Below are 20,368 nucleotides of genomic sequence, written 5' to 3'. Positions count from 1 at the left end.
CAGTGACTTATTTAACTGTCCCCTATGAACAAATTATCTGAGGGTACCATCTTGGAAAAAGAATTGGAATCTTTATATTTCAACAGTCCAGTAAATTTTTAATCCAGCAACATAACTACAAAATATATGCTGCAGCACTATTTTTACTCAATCCAGTTGGGTAGTGACAGTGGCCACTATGAAAATACAACAGCAATATGCAAGTCTGTCCACCTGCTGTATTAAAACTAAGCCTATATCCACTACATTTATGACACCTTGGTGTTCTGGACTGCTTACCATCAAGACCAACTGAAATATTGGTGGCATTCTGTTGGAAGCTACTATTATACATACATTAAAATATTTGTACAGATTAGCATTTTTGATACGGTCCATCAAATACAAAACATCCTAACACTAGAAGCCAATATACCACCCAACACATCTCAGATGGTACAGACTTCATCCCAGAAATATTAGAACATCTACAGAAATGCACCTCAGGTTTATATGAAATGTTAAAGCACTCTTATATATGGCCATGACTTCAAGTATCCTGATATTATACAATAGGAGGGTATATTTTGCCAAAAGTAAATATTTTGATACTTTATGCATTTAAATGCATGCATGTTCATACTCTTTAATAGTAAAGCTAAAGCTAAAAGAATAGTGGGAAACAGGAACAAAATACTGAGCTAGTGTCTATTTTGTGGCTTTTCTATGCACTAGGGACAATGATGTGACAATCATCAGTTCTTATGACTTGGAAAGCCCTTATACCCACTATACACAAAAGTACTGTTTTAACAGTGTAGTTGCCCTAGATCTGAATAAATTCCTGCCTGGGTCAAAAAATATTGCAATTTAGTGTATGCATAACAATGACACACTGGGCACCTCTAGGGGACAGAACAAGTCTACACACACACACACAAAAAAAAAACCACAACATTAGACATTTTACCTTCATTAGTTTCAAATCAGGGAGCAATGATTTAGAAAAGTACTGGGAATCCTTCTATGACAAGATTAGTTACAGACAAGGCAATTGGAGACAATTTAATACAAACCATAAATTAACCTTGTGTTCTAGAAAATATTAATAAGAAGCCGGAAAGTATTAAAGTGTTGGATGTACTTACATCTTGGTTTTTGCCCAACAAATGTCTTTGCTCTATTTCATGCTCCAATTTCTTCTTTGTCTGGGCCAACTCCTGCTCTAACCTTTCGATTTGATTGTTGTATCTTTGTTTGATCTCTGTTTCAGATCTTTCTAATGTGACCTTGAAAAAAATAAATATAAAAACAGCAAGGACTAAGTAAAAAAAAACAGGAATCTGACCAATAACTACTCTACCAGGCATGAGTTCCTGGCCCGGAACTTAGAGACCACGTAGAAAGAAGATTGTGATGTGACACCTAGGGGCACATTTACTAATCCACGAACGTCCGAAAAGCGTCCGAATGCATTTTTTTCGTAATGATCAGTATTTTGCGATTTTTTCATAAATTGTCGCAACTTTTTTGTAGCCTTAAGACTTGCACGAATTGTCGCAACTTTTTCGTAGCCATCGCGTAGAGTACGAAAGTTTCGGATTCATTCAAGCTTCAGTATCGTGACTTTCCTTGGGCCAGATTGGAGCTGCAGAGTGCCATTGAGTCCTATGGGAGGCTTCCAAAATCATGCAAAGTCTGAAAGTTTTGCCCGCCGTTTATGAGCTCTCAATACGAAAAAGTCGCGACCATATACGAGCAAATCGTAACGGCTACGAAAAAGTCGCAACAATTTATGAAAAAGTCGTAACGGCAACGAAAAAAAAACACGAAAAAGTCGCAAAATGTTAGTTTCCAATCCGAATTTTTTCCATTTGGATTCGTGGACTAGTAAATCAGCCCCCTAGTGTAGTACCCCACGCCACTGAAGTTTTCAGCAACAGGAAAAGGTAATCCTGTGATTATAATATACTAATTTAACAAACATACTTCTAATTACCACTCTGGTAGAAACATAAGATTTATTGCCTGCTATAACTGTTATGATGTGCAATTGCTCTAAATATAAAAGCTGTCCAGATGTTGCTGGACTACAGCTCCCACAAATCTTCAGCATATGATCAAGGTATAGAGGACAAGGAAAACCTTACAAGGGGGGTGCCAATTTGTTAGGCACCCTAGTGGTCCTCCTCATAAAAAACTGCACTGGCTCGGTGTTCTATCTAGCAAAACGTGGTATACCAGAGTGGTATGTCTGGGCATTGAGCACCACCTTACTGAAGTCATATTGATTATTATATACCAGTCATCTTTAAAAGAATCAGTTTGTAAAGAGAAACAATAAATTAGCCACAACTTTTTCCCCTAGGTACATACCTAAGGAGGCACAAGCATGCCCTTTTATATCCAGAGGCAGAGGAATACCACCACATAATACCCAGTAAGCTGCTAAGGCAAATGGCTTTTCAGTCATACTTGTGGAAGAAATATGTGACCAACAGATACACAAACGGGTCAATGTTTATTGAATAAAGTCAGAATATATCTTCTAGCCCCCCTTATTGCCATGCTAGGTTTAGCATTAATACATTTATAAGACAAACACATGTAACAGAAGGACAATTAAGCTAGTTGTACCTGGATGGTTTGTAAATTAGTCAGTAGTAAGTTCTGTCCCCTTTGCTCAGCAATTAAAGACTCCCGTTCTTGGGTGAGACGAACTTCTGACATCTTCAAAAGCTCCTTCTCTCTCTTCAGGTTTTCTGCTCTTACCTAAAGCATTTAAGAGTTTTTAAACTAAAGCCAACAAAAACTGCTCCAAAAGCATTTTGAACTAGTGAACATAATATTTTTTAATCATTAAGATTAGATAGTGGAAAAAAAAAACTACATTATTAATGCTTTCATGTGTACAAAATTTATGACCGAAACCTTGTCATTGCAAACCTATGTACAATAATTGTGGGTCTGGGTCTTCCCAAGGCAAAATATGTAGTTTCCTAAATGTTGACCAACTTTAGTTAAAACCTTTAAAATCTACATGCAAATTACCTCTGCTACAGCCAGCTTTTCATTGGCTGCTCTTAAATCTTGGGTCAGTGTGTTAATAATCTGCTCCTGCTTTTGAGTGGTAGCAGAAAGCTTTTGAGTTTTTTCCTGTAACGTTGTGATTTCACGACGGTAACCTTCAACATTATCCTGCAACATTTCATATCTGTGGGGTGGGGAAAAGAAAGTCAGTAAAAACAATCATTTTCGATCCATGCCAGGGCCAACCTACAGGCTGACTATGGAGCACATTCTAGTATGACAGGTCTGACTACAAAAAAAATCGTATTTTTTCTAAAGTTTATAACTTGTGTATTTTCTGCAATATTTTCGTTAATTTGCACAACTTTCGTACTTTGCAACAATTTGCGGGACAAAATCGTATTTGTTGCAACGAGTACGAAAGTTTTGGATTAATTCAAGCTTCAGTATTGTGACTTTACTTTGGCCAGGTTGGAGCTGCAGAGTGCCAATGAGTCCTAGGGGATGCTTCCAAAATTCGGATTCGTACTTTAATAAATGTGCCCCTATATATTTAAAGGGAAGGTTTACCTTTAAGCTAAAACTTTTAATATATTATAGAATTACCTATTCTAAGCAACTTTTCAATATATTAACTTATTTGTTCTAGTTTATTATTATTATTATTATTATTATTTCTTATTACAACACTCTGCAGTTTAAATGGGGGTCACCAAAACACTATTGTTCTGTGAGCCTACAATTTGTTCTTACTTTTTGTAACTTTCTATTCAGGCCCTCTCCTACTTATATAACAGTCTCTCATCCAAACCAGCCCCTGGGTGCTAAAGTAATTTGTACCCTAGCAAACACGTAACTGCTAAAAATCCAAATTGGAGAGCTCCTGAACTGAAATTGAAATAAGTACAACTAAAAAATAAAGACAAAATTGCAGATTTTTAGTTCAAGTACCAATGATCACTATATTTTACCTTTATAAGTGTGTAACCTCTAAATCATACATGACTACAGGTACATATAAGATATAGATAGAGATATATATTTCTGCTGCAGAAATATTTTTACCGTTTGGAAGCAAATTCTAGCTGGGTAGAAATTTTTGTATTTTGTGATCGAAGCTCCGTGACTTGCTCTTGCAGCTTGTCATGTTGTTCATTTAGCATTCTGTCATTTTCTGCCTTTTCCTTTCTGTAATTTTCAAACACCTCCTGAAGCTACAAGAAAAAGATTTTCACTTTCAAAAGGTCAGTATATTACCTTGTTCAACCTGAGGTTGAATGAACAAAACTTGGCTTTCATGTTAATTAAGTCCAGCACAAGAACTAAGAAAAATCTGTGGCATTTGGTTATTTCTTTAGCTGAACAGGGCAAACAGTGAAAAAAAACTGCGTATGTTTCCAATTTCCTTGGTGCACCTGGTTACCAGCGCAAACATGGCAGGTTCTAGTAACTCTTTTAAAGACTAGCTTGAATGATTTCTTGAACAAAAATATCCAAGGCTATTGTGATCTTAAGATCTACAGCATTGGTATATATAGTATATAGGTTAAATCTACAGATAGTCTTCTTACAACCCAACTTAACTATGTAACTGTATGTCACAACATGAGTGGGAAGAGAGGGTTTTGTTTATACACGGCAAAGTAAGGCAAGTATAAACAAAATTATCCATCCTAATATATCTATTTTACAGGTTTAATGTATTTACACAACCTGTAACATTAAGAATTCCATTGAATTTCATTTGCATGGTAAAAAGTGGACTACAGAAAGGATGCTAATTACAAGGCCTACCTGTTTTAATGCAGCTTTAGCCTCAGCAGCCTCTGTAGAGTCAGAGGCAACAGCAGCAGGAGTAGATGTTGATACAGCCTGTGTTACTCCAGGTGACTTTCTTGGAGTGGATGTTAAAGATATCTCATCTAAAAGCAGAAATATTCAAATGGAGAAATGGAATTAAAGTGGTTAAATCACCATTCTTTGAAATATTCTGACATGAACTAAAGCATTAGCAAAACATTAAAAAAAATTTTAAGCGAAATAATGGTTTGGCAGTCAGATACGGTGTGGAAGGCTGCTGTGTAAGTAGAACAAAGCCCATTATCTACTGCCAAGGACGGCATCTAAGAATAATCAAGTAAAAACAGATATGGGGGGGGGGGGGGGGGGGGGAGAAACAAACAAACAAAAAAAAAAAACGGAATCCTTTGCAAAGTAAAATGTATCCTGCACACATTTTGTGCTTGAAAGGGCCTTTATAAAAAAGTCAGCTCTGCTCATATTAAGGTAACTGCCATGGGTTTATCTAGTTAAAAGGAACTGTCATGGGAAAACATGTTTTTTTCAAAACACATCAGTTAATATATGAGTTTCTACAGGAGAATCACGTTTTCAAAAAAACAGATTTTGGAAATTTCACATGGGGCTAGCCATATTCTTCATTCCCCAGGATCCCACAGTCATGTGACCTGTGTTCTGATCAACTTGCAGCTCAGCAGTAAAGTGTGACTGATGTTGGAGTGTCAGAAGAACAATGGAAAGGTAGCTCCAAGTAGGTATGAGAATAGCACTCAATATTAAAAAACCTAAGTCCGGTTTGGGACTCTTCCAGTTACATGGGAGTAGGAGAAACAATAGGTTACCTGAAAGCAGTTCTAATGTATAACACTGGCCCTTCTGTAAGCTCAGATTCTGCCACAATTCACTGAGATGGCTGCCTACACACCAATATTAAAACAATTTACTAAAAATCCTGACAATCCCTTTAAAGATTAGGGATCAGTGCACTCCACCACTTACTTTTCTCATTAGCTGAGATGCAAAGGTGTTTTTTCGTGGCATGTAAAATGAGGTTTTATATCACTTAAAGGAACAGTAACACCAAAAAATGAAAGAGCTTTAAAGTAATAAAAATATAATGCACTGTTGCCCTGCACTGGTAAAACTGGTGTGTTTGCTACAGTAACACTACTATAATTTATATAATAAGCTGCTGTGTAGCCACGGGGGCAGCCATTCAAGCTGGAAAAAAGGAGAAAAGGCACAGGTTACATAGCAGATAACAGATAAGTTCTATAGAATACAATAGTGTTTTATCTGTTATCTGCTATGTGCCTGTGCCTTTTCTCCTTTGAATGGCTGCCTCCATGGCTACATAGCAGCTTATTTATATAAATTATAGTAGACTTTCTGAAGTAAACACACAACTTTTACCAGTGCAGGGCAGCAGCACATTATATTTTAGTTACTTTTATACACTTTCATTTTTTGGTGTTACTGTTCCTTTAAGGAATGGATAAAACAATGGTACAGCCGACACAGCATGACAAAGTTAGCAATCAATGTACTGAAAACATTTTAGTACATTTTAGAAAACATTTTAAGGGTAGGGGCGCTTTAATTCATTTTTTCTATAACATTAGCATTTCTGTGAAATTATCAGCTTTGTAAACTTTCACTTACCTGGGGCAGGCAATGAGACCCCAGTCGTCTGAGACAGGAGTATACGATACATGTCACGCTGACGTACAATAGACTCTACCAAAGTCATCTGATGACTGCGTGCTTCACGCAACTGCTGTAACTCTGACAGTGCATGCTCTAGCTCCTTCTCCAATTCAGAGACCCTATTAATATAAAAAGTTATTGCTGGATGTCTTAAACCCTTTAAACCAACTTAAAGGAGAAGGAAAGGTAAAAACTAAGTAAGCTTAGCTACAGTCATAAACACTCACAGAAACGCTATCAAAAGAAACAGGTTTGCTTGTCTCCCTTTGTATAAACATGTTCTTAGGGTATCTGATTTCCTCTCAGAAAAATCCTTCAATCCTGGGCCAAGTCTGGCAGCTCTCTCCTCTCTTTCTCCCCCTCCCATAAGAATTCATAAGACATCATTCCCCCTCCCCTCAGAATGTGTGATCTGAGCTACCAATGGCTAGAGTTTCAGCAGAGAAGCTACTGAGACCAAGCTATTATGGCAGCTACTATCTTAAGCAAACCTATGGAGCCAGGTATGGTAAAGCTTTCTGCAAAATATAGTTCTAGGCCGCACTGATATGGCTAACCTATTGACATTAAAATACCAAAATGCCTTTCCTACTTCTTTAAGTGGAGTGACAATCAATGTGACTACCTTTTAGCAAGATAAGAAAAACATTTCTGGTGCTGTATAGGAGGGGCACTTGGGCCAGCCATCTACCCCCACATATGCACTGTCTGTAAAAACAAATCACTACATGAACTATATAGTACATACTTCAAGATACTGTGTCAGCTAATCACAGCTCATCAGATCTATCAACGCAAACTAATTGTGATTTTCAAATTCATACTGTGTATAAACACTCTGGGTAATATACCACACATAGGGTTAAAAAAAATTTCCTTTTTCAAAAATAAACTATATACAATGTAAAGAAAGAACGGTTCCTTGCCAGGCCAGTGGGTATTTCCAGAGATGTCTGCTATAAGCACATTTTATTTTTGTAGGGTAAAGTTGTATTCAACTATATCATTTTATAAAGGATATGTACATCGATATCAGAAGGCTTTTCAGAGAGCCACCAGAGAGCTTCTTCCCATAGAAAATAACTAAATCATGATAGCAACAGATATATTTGATTTTACCTTGAAGAAGTGGTCTCCTGTTCTTCCCTCTCTTTGGCTTCACCAAGCTCCCGAAGAGCCACCAGAAGTCTTTGATTCTGCTGCTGCAACTCTTCTATATTTCTATAAGTTACCAGGTGTTGTGTTATCACCTCAGACGAACTGCTAATATTAGCAGAGCTCACATCATCATCTCGCTGAACATAGTTTCCTCTGGCTTCTTCCAACTCCATTAATAGAACTCTGATCTATAGAGTTGACAGCAAACAATGTACAGTTTCACTTACAAAACATATAAACCTAAAATCCAACCAGTAATAGTAAAAGGTTTAAGAACGGTTATAAGAGCCTGAACAACAGAATATTACCTTCATATGATGACACTTTGGAAGTAAAAACTTACTGTCAATATCTAAACTAAAGTTCTGTGGGACAGATATTTATGCTAGAGCAAAATCAAAAAAAAAAAAAAGATTATGTGTGTATATAGTACAAAGATACATAATGGAGATGAAATGCAGCATAGCAACAATAGCAACAATTAAGTATTTAACTGCTATTTGGTGTTGGGTGCCACTCACCCTAGTACAAAAAAAAAAAAAGCTATTGCTCTGTGACCTCTCCCTTTCAAACCACTGCCTAGTAACTAGGGGTAAGTTAGACCTTAGCAACCAGATAGCTACTTAAAAATTCTAAAATTAAAGACCAACTGCAAATAGTCCCAGAACATCACTATCTACAACATACTGATTCGTGAAGGTAAACTACCATTTTAAATACAGTACAGAGAAGTCAAATTAATTTATATGCACTCCACAATTGTGTGTGTGCTGGTCCACATCTTAGCGGGAACTATCTGAAACTAAAATAGGCACCAATAAATAGGGTCAATGAATCATAAATATTAGTTTTATTCTAACCTGCTGAGAAAGGTCTTTCATTTGTAACTCCAATCTTTGGTTCTCTCTTTCAAGCACAGAAGAACATTTGTTGGCTTTGTCAGTTTCATCTTGCATTCGCTGAATTTCCTTGGAAGATAAAATATACCAAAAATGAGTGCACAAAACATTCCGGTTTGAGTTTTTGGTAACTACTCCCCACAAAGCCAGAAAGACAAGTGTTAGCACATGCCATTGATGAAGAGGCATCCCCAAAATGTTGATACATCTAGTAAATAAGATATTTATGGTAATGATTTCTGAGAAAAGCCATGCTAACAAAACAGCAGGCTTTAGAGTGGATTTGCAGTTATGTAATATATGCAAGATTATTAGCTAAATAGAATGGAGAACAACTTGTTAGGATATAATGGCATCAGTGGGTCACACATTCAGATTCCAATAGATAAGAAGTAAAATAATATTTCTATATGTTCTGGATGTTTGTAGCATGTGGTAAAGGCTTAGGGATGCAAAAATATAGAGTGACCAGTTAAAACTGGCATTCGAGGGAAAACATTTTTTGCATGCTTGATGGACAATCCTACTAGAAAATGAACTCGTTTACATAAGGTGAATAGATTAAGGTCGCCACTAACATTAAACCCTTATTAAATGCATAAAAATGAACAGATTTTCATCACAGCTACCACAGCAATGAGAACATGCTATGGCTGCTTCAGCACCAGCCTCATGAACTAAAATCTCAGGCAATAAGGCAGCTTACCGAAGAAACTAGACAAGTAAAGTGGAATAAAGAGTGCACAATAAACATACCCTCATTGCCTGTTCAAGTTTGGCAGACAGACTTGCTACAGTTTTCTGCATGCGCTCATGCTCTTCTCTCTGACGTTTAAGAATTGGTGCCTTTGCCTCTACTTCTTTCACAATTTCATCCAAGTACTTGGTAATCCTTTTGTTTTCTTGTTTCTCCATTAACAACTGGTCCTGGGTTTCTACAAATGCATTGTAGAGCTGAAATTGCAGAAAACATGGCAAATAAATGCACAGATTTATAATAAAAACACCAATTATGAATTTAAATTCAGTAGTGGGACAAAAACCTTTATGAATGTCTTCTGTTTACCTTACTCAAAATGATAGTCTTGGTTAATATTACATGCACATTTTTACAACACATTCTGTCTCTATACCTTAAGTTGGAGTATGCCTAATGGGAGCAAACTAGATTTTGGTTCTAAACACCAAATCATTCTTTGTGGGTAAATTCTTGTTACAGAAAATATATACAACTGAAGTGGTTTAAATGGTTACCTCTGTCAGTTTCATTCCAGGTTTTACAACCTTTGCAACAGCAGCAGCAGTTGGAGACATTGCCGTTAGTTCTTCCTCTGAGAGCAGTACGCCTATTAAAAAAAAAAAAACAAAAAAAAAACACTATTCATAAAAAGCTTTTTTTCAGTTCAGTTGTTAATACACCAAAAAAAATGTTTTCAAATGCTTCCTATCTTATATTTTTTGACAGTTTTTATAAAACTGACGTTTTTAAAGAGTTATTCACATTTAATGTTCTCACTGGTGTTTCAAGTTGGCCGCTCAGTAATTCAGTTGCAGACTCTGAACTGTTACAATTTGTTGCTAATGTTCCACTGAGAAATGTAGCAAATTGTATCAATTCAAACAACTGCCTTTAATGAAACTCAGTGTTTATGTTCAGGTGGGCCAAAGATAACAAATGTATCAAAATTAGACCACCCCTCTGCTGCTCCAGAGAGTCAGGAGGTGAAAAATTAAAGTATATATAAAAAAAAAAAAGGTAGGTTATTTCTGGTGAACTACCTGAATTGAAAAAAGGTGTTTGGAAGGTTAAACTTTTTTAGGTATTTTAACGTTAACCCTTTCCATGTTAGCTGTAAGTTTTGTTTAACAAGCGTTTCCCATAGCAGAAAAACATCTTTCCAAAAAAAAAAAAAAAAATAGATTCTACATTATTGGGCCCTCCCTTGAGCCAATTTGTAAACCTGATACATCAAAACAGGGACCCTTTTCTGCCTGGCTGTCATTAGGCTGCAGCCATATGCTCAGCCAGGAGTTGATATTAACTACTTATTATTCAGATACATCAAGCCCTCTACATGCAAATGCCTTCTACATCTTAGGCCACTGCCTGAAGTGTCATACCACCATATACCTATTTGGACACAGAATGCAACAAAGTGCAGAGTGCATTTTAGTAAAGCTTAGGTTTCAACTTAGTTATTGTGGTAATTTCCCTGCGAATGCTGGGTAAAAGCTAACCTGTCTGACCAATGACGTGGTGTCATTCCAAAGTATTCAAAAGCTGCAGTATGTTTTGTGTTTGCATAAATTGCATCGCTGATTCAGTGTGTACAGAATAGTAGGACAGCTTCACTATACACATGAATTATATAGCATTCAGTGGTAAAAAGTACCAATCTCTCTCCAATTCATATATCAAATATTAATTTGCAACCTGCTTTACAGTAAAGTGCACTTGTAGAATTATTCCACCAAGTTCAGGTATGTCCAACTGGAGGCCTGCAGGCCGGATGTGGCCCTCCAAAAGATCTTTATGGCCTCCAGTTTGCTCTAGGGCTACACAGACTTAAATTTATGTTGTCTTACAATAAATATAAACTGTATTTGAGGACCAGAGTATAAGAATTAATCAGCCCCCTGTATGTACTAAGGTAGACAGCACTAATCTAAATAAGTAACTATGCAGAGAATTTCCAACTAAAAAATTAGAGCATTTGCTAAACATATGTTAATTGACATTTAATCAAAATGTTAGATTACCTTTTCTTTTGGTGGAACAAAGAAGGTCATTGGCATTTTCCAGTTCCCGCTCTAAGTTACTGATCTTCTCTCCCATATCTTTTTCCACTTGAATTTTTGCAGCGTCCATCTGAGACAGTTGTTCTTGGATGGATTTATTTGCTAAAAAGCAACAAAAAACAACTGTAATCGCACTAGAAAAGGAGTTTGTTAGCTTATTTGCTATTTAAAACTTCACTGTGTAGTGTTTTAAAAGGTTCAAGATATACTACTCCAAGCCAAAAGGACCGTAGTTTGAGTTTTTAGTATACATCATGTCCAATACACATTTTACTTTGTTTACTATGGTAAACAACTTCACCTTTCATTGTCAAAACATTCCACTTGGAGCGGCTAAAGTACAAATTATGCCACAATATTTCTAGCCTACAATAAATAATTGTTTACATTGCTGCTAATGTGAGAAAGCCATTAATGTTTAGATAAAAATCTAGATTCTGTTGCATGATTTTGTGCAGATGTAATTAACCACTTTACATTTAAGTGAATGAAGGTAATAAAGTTCACAAAATTATTTTTTTTAGTTAATGTAATAAGCCACCTTTTATAAGATATATCAGTCAATCACATAATATCTTACTTCAGTGCTCTAATTACCTGTCATTGTGGCATGGTAAGGGCCTGTGATAATTCAAATTGAAAAAATGAATGTTTATTGCCATTTAAGCCTTCTTAAAAGGAGAAGTAAAGCCAGTTATAGACCACAGAACCCATGCACAGGCTCCAGAAAGGCTCATGGTCAAAACACCCATATCTGCTTACCATGAGATTTAATGCAACACTGATACCATATTGCAGTATTCTTAGAACCTATGGCATAGTCTGACTTACATTCGCCAGCTTCTTTGAGAAGCTTGTGAAGCTCCTCCACTGCCCTTGTAAGCTCTGTACTCTTGGCCTCTGAATCTTCAGAAGCACTCTGCAAGCAGAAGAAAAGTCATAATGCTTTTCAAGCATCATTAACATTACACAGTCCACAAAACAGAATAAGACAGAGCTATACCTTATACAGATTGCACAGTTTAATGTTTGCATTCAGCTCATTGTGAAATTTCTCTTCAGAACTTGCTTGCTGCTCTTTTGTCTGAAATATAAAATGAAATGGGCTCTAATGTTAGACAATATTACTTTAACCAACAAGCGATAGCTGTAACCAACATGCTAAAAGCAGATAGATGGCTGTGGCATCCCCAAATGCATTTACTGCATTTACTGGTCTACATGACTAGAAATTAAAACTTTGTACACATTGGCGGTTATGCAAATATAGGCACTAAGTTTGCAGAGAAGCAGTATGCTATGGGTTACTGCTCCTGGGCAAACTTAGTGGCTTTTACTACATATGGGGGAAAGGGTTTATTTGCCATGTCAGGACAAGGAGGGGGAAGGGGGGGGAAAAAAAAGGAAGAATGGTGCAACACACGTGGCAGTTAAGGAATGCCTACAGCCCAAAAGCACCTTTGTCTTGCACCAGACCTATAGCACAAAATGCAGAGCTGCAGAGTTCGTGCAGCAGTAGCAATATGTATTCTGCACTGTGTGTTGGATTGTGTTTCCACAGGATTAACAAATTGGAACTAATGCCCTGAAATGACACACATTTACATGTTACAAATTACAAATTACATAACCTTTTAACCATTAATCTCGTTTGTCATGTGTTAATTGCAAAGTATTGACTTGTAAGAGGAACAGCAATACATGCAAGAATGAATACATTTTTAAAGGTGCATTACTGCTTTTTGGTAAAATCCCAAGCACCCTCTAAAAAGATTATAGCAAGCCTTTTTGAAAATTTGAACCCAAACCCATTTTTTTTGCGAATATTACAAAAGTAAAACACCTCAAAGAAAAACTTATCAGAAGAGGATCAAGTACAAACTAGATTACTTGCCTCCTTTAGTTTATTCATCAGCTCCTCAGCTTGTTTCTGCAAATTTTCGTTGCATGACTTCAAACTTTTAACTTGGTCTTCTAACCTTGCAACCTTTGAGATAAAGAAAAAGCAAACATAAGAGAAGCTTCCACTGGAACAAAATACAATCAAGCACTTCATGTAATCCTATTTATACAATACAAACCTGAAGCAAAATGAAGTCAAACATTTGACTATTATCAATTCTGAAAAAAAACACCCCCTACCTGACTATTTAGTATGCTAGTAATACCTGGAAATATGCCTAAAAGTGCTTACATGGAAATATGGCATGTTTAAATTTAAAATGGAAAAAAAGGACAGGTATGAATACCTTTAAGTCCTCCATGCCTGAAAAAGGGGTATCTACTAAGTTGACTCTCTCACATGGAGGAATGTGTTAAAATAGAGCTTGCCATCATTTACCAAAGTGAAATTCTGCCACTCTCTAATGACTTCAAATCTCACAAGTCAATAGAGAGTGGCAGAATTTCACTTTGAAGAAAATAGAGGGCATGTAAAACAACCATATGTTGACAGATCAGTTAATTAGATTACAAGAATAAGTTATCGCGTAAGGACTAAAAATAGAAAAAATAGCCACTAATGAAGCCATACCTCATCCTGCTTATTCTCCAGGGCTCCTTTTAGTTCCAAGATCTCATTCCCCTTTCCTTTTTGAACTGCCAAGAGTTCTTCAGTTTTAGATTTTAGTTCACCATTCAACCATGTGTTCTGACTTTGCAGAAGTTCCTTTTCTTGCTCCAAGCGTTTCTCTCGATACTTGTTGAAGAGCAAAACGTAAATAGCTTTATTATTTGTTTCAGAATCACTTTCACTGTACCATTTGCTTTTATTTATTTAAATTGTTCCTTTAACAACTATGATTTAAACAGTAATTTTATATTACACTTTTGAAAGACAAAACATTACCAAATTGACTATTTAAAAAAAAAATAAAAAAATGTTAAGACAAAGCATTAACTATAAGTCACAAAAAAAAAAAAAAAAGGAAGGGAAAGGTTTAATTTTTAGGGTGCACGTGCACTTTAGAATGCAAGAAGGAAAAATGGGATTGGTCGCATGTACCCTGTGACAATGTTGTTTGCCGCTAACAGGAGAACCAGCCAGGGTACCAGGTATGCAATTACGATCACTGGGGGTGCCTAACATTTAGCAACCCCAGTGTGTGAACCTTTCCTTCCCCTTTAAGTATGAGTGAAGTCTGTCAAGGTTGTTTCATTCAAAGTAGAATAGGCATGCCATCAGTAGTCTATACAGTACAAATATACAATTTGTATAAACTGGTTACAAATCTCCCTATACACTTGATACAAAAGGGCTAACCTACTTTAGCAAAGCCATTTATTAATCATAAAATACCTTAATAGAAACTTCAGAGGACTGGATTTCATCCAGCTTCATCTGGAGTTCCATCTTTGCAGTATTGGCTTCTTTAAGTTTATCATTAAGGCGTATTATATCATCTGTAAGTTGAGGTAAAAAGGTAAACATTACTAAATATTTCAATGCATATATAAGTCAACATTCAGCAAAAAATGTTCAAAGATGCATAAAAATGGCAGATCTTTAACACAAAATTTAAAGTGTACATTACGTCAGAATGCAATTTCAGGTATTTTAAATTGCAGATTAATATAAATGATACATACATAGGTATTACTGTAAAAACACACATGTTCACGTCTGGCAAGGCTATGCTATCAGTCTAAACAGGTGACTAACTTCATTACTCTGTCTGCAGTAAAAAACACACTATTCTTTTTAGTGTGGACAGTGGTAAGAGATACTTTTAAAATAATGTTAAGCTACTAGATTAACCCAATGTAATGCAAGTTACACTCTACATGCACTCCAAACAAAGATATGCTGTAAAAAAAAAAAAAAAAAAAAAAATTTAAGAATTATGTGTGTTAATTTCAAGTTGTCCTTTCTCAGCAGTTGGAAATTAAAAATGCAAACCTCTGAGAACACTTTCATATGGGATCCTTTAGCTGGAAACCCATTATCAAGAAAGTTCCGATTTACGGAAAGGCCCTCTCCCATAGACTCTTTAAAAAGCAAATAATTCTAATTTTTAAAAATGATTTCCCTTTTCTCTGTAATAAAACAGTACCTTGTACTTGATCCCAACTAAGATATAATTAATCCTTATTGGAGGCAAAACAACCCTATTGGGTTTATTCAATATTTAAATGGTTTTTAGCAGACTTAAGGTATGCAAATCCAAATTACAGAAAGATTCCTTAACCAGAATGTTCGGGACCCAGGCTATTCAGGATAACAGGTCCCATACCTGTACTACATTTTACGTAGCAAACTGCAGGTCATTAAAGTGTTTATACTTTAAATACATTTTTAATTTTAGTTTTCAGATAGCACCCTCTAAATACCCTCTCATCTCCATGAATAATAACTGTGTGTGGGAGAGGGGTCACCAACTCTGTAAACGGCTATTTTGATACATTTCTTATCTTTAGCCCTGCTGAGCATAAACTGAGTTTCTTTAAAGGCAACTGCTATAAGTAAGTGATACAATAATTGCAAACATTTGACAGATGGTGCTGAGAAATGTAGCAAATTGTAATTTGTCTGCACCTGAATTACTGCACTGCCAGACTGAACCACCAGAGAGGAACATTACACTTTAATAGTTGAAAAATAAATAAATAAAAAGCAATTGCAAAAAAATAAAAAAAAAAATTATATATATATATATATATATATATATATATATATATATATATAAATTATATTTATGGTCTCTCATATTTAGGATGAAGCCTATATACACACACACCATGTATACACATTATACAAAAGATAATATGTGACATATCTCATACCATTTAGATGCTCTAGCTCTTGCGCTCTTCTTTCATTTGTTCGAACCAAATCTCTCTTCTCAGCTTCAACCGAATCTTTGGCACGTGTTACCTGGCTCTAAACAATCAGAACAAATTGTAAGCTACAAAAGAACACTGCTTTGAGAACTTGTATAAAAACACAATGAGATACATGTTACTTATATGCTAGATACAGACAAGTTGAAACCACTGAGTGCAACCCATTTCACCAGAACACAAAAGAAATAGTGAATTACAAAGTTGCATTGCTGTATTTGTTGCAGCACTTTACATCACCATTTCACACCACCTTTATGTAACCCATTCAGATCAAAAGGACAAATCATGCTTAGAGGAAAATGTGGTGGCAGTCAACAAGACTATATTCCATGTTAAAACAAATGTAGGAGTAGTTAATTTCACTAATCTCTAAAGCGGATACCACCTTTAATTACCAAGTTTGTGGAGCTGCAATTGTATTTATTCTCAGGAGTCTCCTGTGCATGGAACAGAATTTTTGGTGGCGATTGCTGTACTGCTCAAACACCTTAATTCAGAGCAGAGTTCTGACTAGGTTCTTGCGAGTGTGTGAAAGTGTAGAGGAAAATTTACCTGGAGGGCCACAAGACGATCATTTGAGGCTTCCAGGTCTTTAATTTTTTCAGAAAACTCTTTTTGTTCCTCACCTATTTATAAATGAACAGTTTAGTGCACATCATAAATAAAGCAGAAATGTTTAATACTTTACAGAAGACCACTAGCATGGGTCACAAAACATGATTTACACCAAGATTTAGCAAAATATGAGATGAGCGCTCACCACAGAAAAAAATACCCACTTTCTATTAACTCATATGGGGTTCTTAGAAGTGTTTATCAATGGGTAAAATGGAGCTTAATCGGGTATTGAAAGCAAATACAAAAATAGCGTTGAGACAAGAACTTAGTGCTAAGTGTCTCATAGCTGTTTGCTTTGCCTTGCCTACCATTAGGCATGCAATTGACTGCATTAGGCTAACTGAAAACAGGGCTGTAGATCAGCTTTTCTATGCCTTTGTAGAAACATGCTGCATTCATACTGACAGGCATAGTGCAGTGTATCATCTTTTCTCCATCTGCAAAGAAAACATAGGCAGGGAAAAGCTGAGCCTCAACCCTGTTCGCCATATGCCACACAGTTTAACAGTTTTCCGATAAAACAGGTAAATGAATCAAATACTGCCTTTAGATAGAACAGCTTTATTTCAAGAGTTGACTGTTGATGAATATGTAATTAACAGATAAACATATACGGATTATTCAGTTCCATACTTTGTTTACTTAGTTGATCCCTCAGATTCTGACACTCCTGAGATTCAGTCACAAGTCGTTCCTGGCACTGAGCCAGCCTTTTCTCAATTTCAAAGTATTGTTGATCTAAAAAAATATATATTTATTGTTTTTTTTGAAAGGTGTATTTTATCATTTAACTCAAACACAAAACATAAAAGCAGCGCATCTGACAATACAATGGGATAAAATGCAAGTATTTAATTTTCCAGTTCAAATTATACAATTGCAATATACATAATCTCCAGGGTTCATTACAGGCATTAAAAGGATGGGTATAACAGTACAGATTGTAAACCTGGCAGTAGTTTGTGTATTAGGTCCATCAACCAACTAAACTAGGTACTCAGGTTGTGTCAAAAGAAGTGGGGAGGCTTGGGTCCCGGAGTCATGAGATGTATATGGGTATGAAACTCCTCAGTTACCCTTCAAATCACACCAGGGACCAATAAACTGTCAAATTTATCCAATGCACCCATAGTCTGATACAGGAGGTATGTATAGAGGAATGACCGTGTTCACCAAATTCTTCCAGGCTGTAATGGTGGGCAAAGTAGGGCCCAGCCAGGGCATTCCACTTTTTTTTTTGCATAAAACAGCAGTATTCTGTAGGGCAGCCGGGAGGTATTTCGAGCAATTATACTATCTAAGATTCCTTAACAGACAGGTTTCAGTTGTGTTCACGGTAGGGAAAGCTAGTTAGTCCTTCTGTCCAGAACCTTACAATATGATGTGATGAAAAGATCATTTCAAATTTTTTGCGTTTTTCAATGGATCTTCTAACTGGAAAAAGGACAGCTGCCCACTGACTTCTACATGCCCTCAACAGCATTTAGATGGCGTATCTTTATTTAAGGATTGGTCCCAGTCTTGATGCAATGGTGAAAAAATTACCTTTTTTCCCCCACATAAGTTTTAGCGCAAAAAACATTGGGGGTGGGGGGAAATATTAATGTTAGTAAATGCCCCCTTTGTGTTTGCAATATAACATGATCATTTAACATGATACCATTTCTATTGTTTCATTTTAAAGTGCAAAATTCACACATCCGATATTTGATAAAATATAAATGGTCCCTGTGCCAAAGTAAGCCTGTCTTGAGGAACCATTTATCGCTATAAACTGCACTGGTTAGGGTGGCTAGATAATTCCTAATCCATTTTCAGGGTCTAACAGAATTCTGAAGATCCTTGCTACACAGCTTGCTGGGGAAATCATATAAGTCAGGGATGCCCAAACTTCAGATCTAAAGGGAAAATACACACCTTTTTGAAATGAGCTTATTTAGCTGGGCTTATGAAGAAAAAGTGCATGAACACAGACTGAACTTCCATAAATATAAATTTACTTATAGCGATATTATGTATGTGCTTTTTGGGACCAGTTCCCAAACCCTTAGACCAACGATCTCCAGCCAGTGGCTCGTGAGCAACATGTTGCTCATCACCCTCTTTGATGTTGCTCCCCGTGGCCTAAAAACAGGTGCTCATTAGTTTAATTTGCCCTGGAGACATAGAGACCATGGGTACTACCAAACAGAGCCTCCTGTACTCTGCCCCTCCACATATTGGCTACAAAATAACCAATTACAGGCTCACGCCCAGGAACTTTTTTTATATTTAAATATTGCTCACGGGTTAAAAAGGTTGGGGGCCGCTTCCCTTAGACCAGGGGTGGACAAACTACGGCCCGCGGGCCACATCCGGCCCCTTGGCCTTTTTAATCCGGCCCGCCGCCAAGTCTCATCACGCGAGACTTGGCGTCATTGGCGGGCCGGAATTAAACAGACTAAGGGGGCGTAACGCTGGCCTGGTCCTGCCCTGGTCTGGTCTGGGGGTAAGTAAATGTGGCCCGTGAGCCAAAAAGTTTGCCCACCCCTGCCTTAGACTCACAGTGGAAAGCAAACCACTTCTTTTACCATAGTGAGGGACTCTGGATCTCAAAGCTCCTCTGCTTTCCAGATAATTGGTGCATCACCCTACATAAAAAACAGGGACATCAAGTTCCAAAAGCAATAACTTGACAATGGAACAATGTTGCAATACACTGTCAGTCTAATGGGGAGAAGGAACTGTTCCCTTTGACATTCATATTTATTTTTGGAAACTTAGATACGGTTTATGTACCATTTATACATAAACTGACGCCAGAAAGTTGGAAAACCTTATCTGCTAAGAAGCCCCGGAGATGCTGAAAGCAGAGCAATTGCCCCTTCTGCCCATAGCCCCACAGATGCCTGTGCCCAGAGGGAAAGGTATAAAAGTAGCCACTAGCTTTATTGCTTGTGCTTTGCATAGACCACCGGGGGCAAAAAACGTGCACAGACAAATTGTAGCCATATAGATCTATGCACCGCATGGGCCATTCTGCCTGCAATTCCCCACATGAGAATCGATAACCTGCCAGAAACCGAACGCTCGCATGTCCGTACCGCAATCCACCCGGAACTTCTCGTGTCGGGCTTTCACGGATTCCATTTCGGCTTGTTGCTCCGATAAAAAGCGTTCCAGTTTCGTCTGCGCAGCCTTGGGCAGCTTGGCCAGTTCAGCCCTCTCCAGCACTTGCTGCAGAACAGCCGCCATGTTGCCGGCAGCGTGAGCTGGTAAGGGAAATGCGCTGCCACTGATACTGCCACAGAAGATACCCACCGGAGGGGGGAAACGCACAGATCGCTGGGAACTGAGGATTTCTTTAAGGCGCCACGGGCTGACGCATAATTATGACGACAGCCTTTCCAAGCCTAGAGGTTCTTGGGAAAATATAGCACCCAAGGGTGTCGCGATGTGATGACGTCAATGGAATTCGCAATTTCTTCAGAAACAGCGATTATCTTTGAGTAGGGAAAAACTACTGAGTACAAGTCTAAAATGGTTTCTGAAGTTCA

At 37.1% G+C, this 20,368-nt stretch overlaps 1 protein-coding gene across 1 annotated transcript in view; it reads right to left on the bottom strand.

Moving 5' to 3' along the window:
- Positions 1-20,228, bottom strand: part of tpr (translocated promoter region, nuclear basket protein) — a 45,344-nt gene extending 25,116 nt beyond the window's left edge. Inside the window, exons 1-20 of the mRNA XM_002933768.5 lie at positions 19,916-20,228; positions 17,466-17,570; positions 16,767-16,840; positions 16,155-16,251; positions 14,671-14,774; positions 13,906-14,070; positions 13,267-13,359; positions 12,376-12,456; positions 12,204-12,291; positions 11,334-11,474; positions 9,828-9,919; positions 9,330-9,527; positions 8,535-8,642; positions 7,636-7,862; positions 6,472-6,635; positions 4,804-4,931; positions 4,075-4,223; positions 3,031-3,193; positions 2,617-2,751; positions 1,128-1,268 (exon numbers count right to left, since the gene is read on the bottom strand). Coding sequence (XP_002933814.3) covers positions 1,128-1,268; positions 2,617-2,751; positions 3,031-3,193; positions 4,075-4,223; positions 4,804-4,931; positions 6,472-6,635; positions 7,636-7,862; positions 8,535-8,642; positions 9,330-9,527; positions 9,828-9,919; positions 11,334-11,474; positions 12,204-12,291; positions 12,376-12,456; positions 13,267-13,359; positions 13,906-14,070; positions 14,671-14,774; positions 16,155-16,251; positions 16,767-16,840; positions 17,466-17,570; positions 19,916-20,066 — 2,604 coding nt within the window. The 5' untranslated portion in view covers positions 20,067-20,228. The remainder of the gene's footprint in view (positions 1-1,127; positions 1,269-2,616; positions 2,752-3,030; positions 3,194-4,074; positions 4,224-4,803; positions 4,932-6,471; positions 6,636-7,635; positions 7,863-8,534; positions 8,643-9,329; positions 9,528-9,827; positions 9,920-11,333; positions 11,475-12,203; positions 12,292-12,375; positions 12,457-13,266; positions 13,360-13,905; positions 14,071-14,670; positions 14,775-16,154; positions 16,252-16,766; positions 16,841-17,465; positions 17,571-19,915) is intronic.
- Between the last annotated feature and the right edge of the window lie 140 nt (positions 20,229-20,368).

The sequence above is a fragment of the Xenopus tropicalis genome, chromosome 4 (assembly GCF_000004195.4).
Source record: "Xenopus tropicalis strain Nigerian chromosome 4, UCB_Xtro_10.0, whole genome shotgun sequence".
In the NCBI taxonomy this organism is placed as follows: Eukaryota; Metazoa; Chordata; class Amphibia; order Anura; family Pipidae; genus Xenopus; species Xenopus tropicalis.
This window is presented reverse-complemented; position numbering and strand designations above follow the sequence as displayed.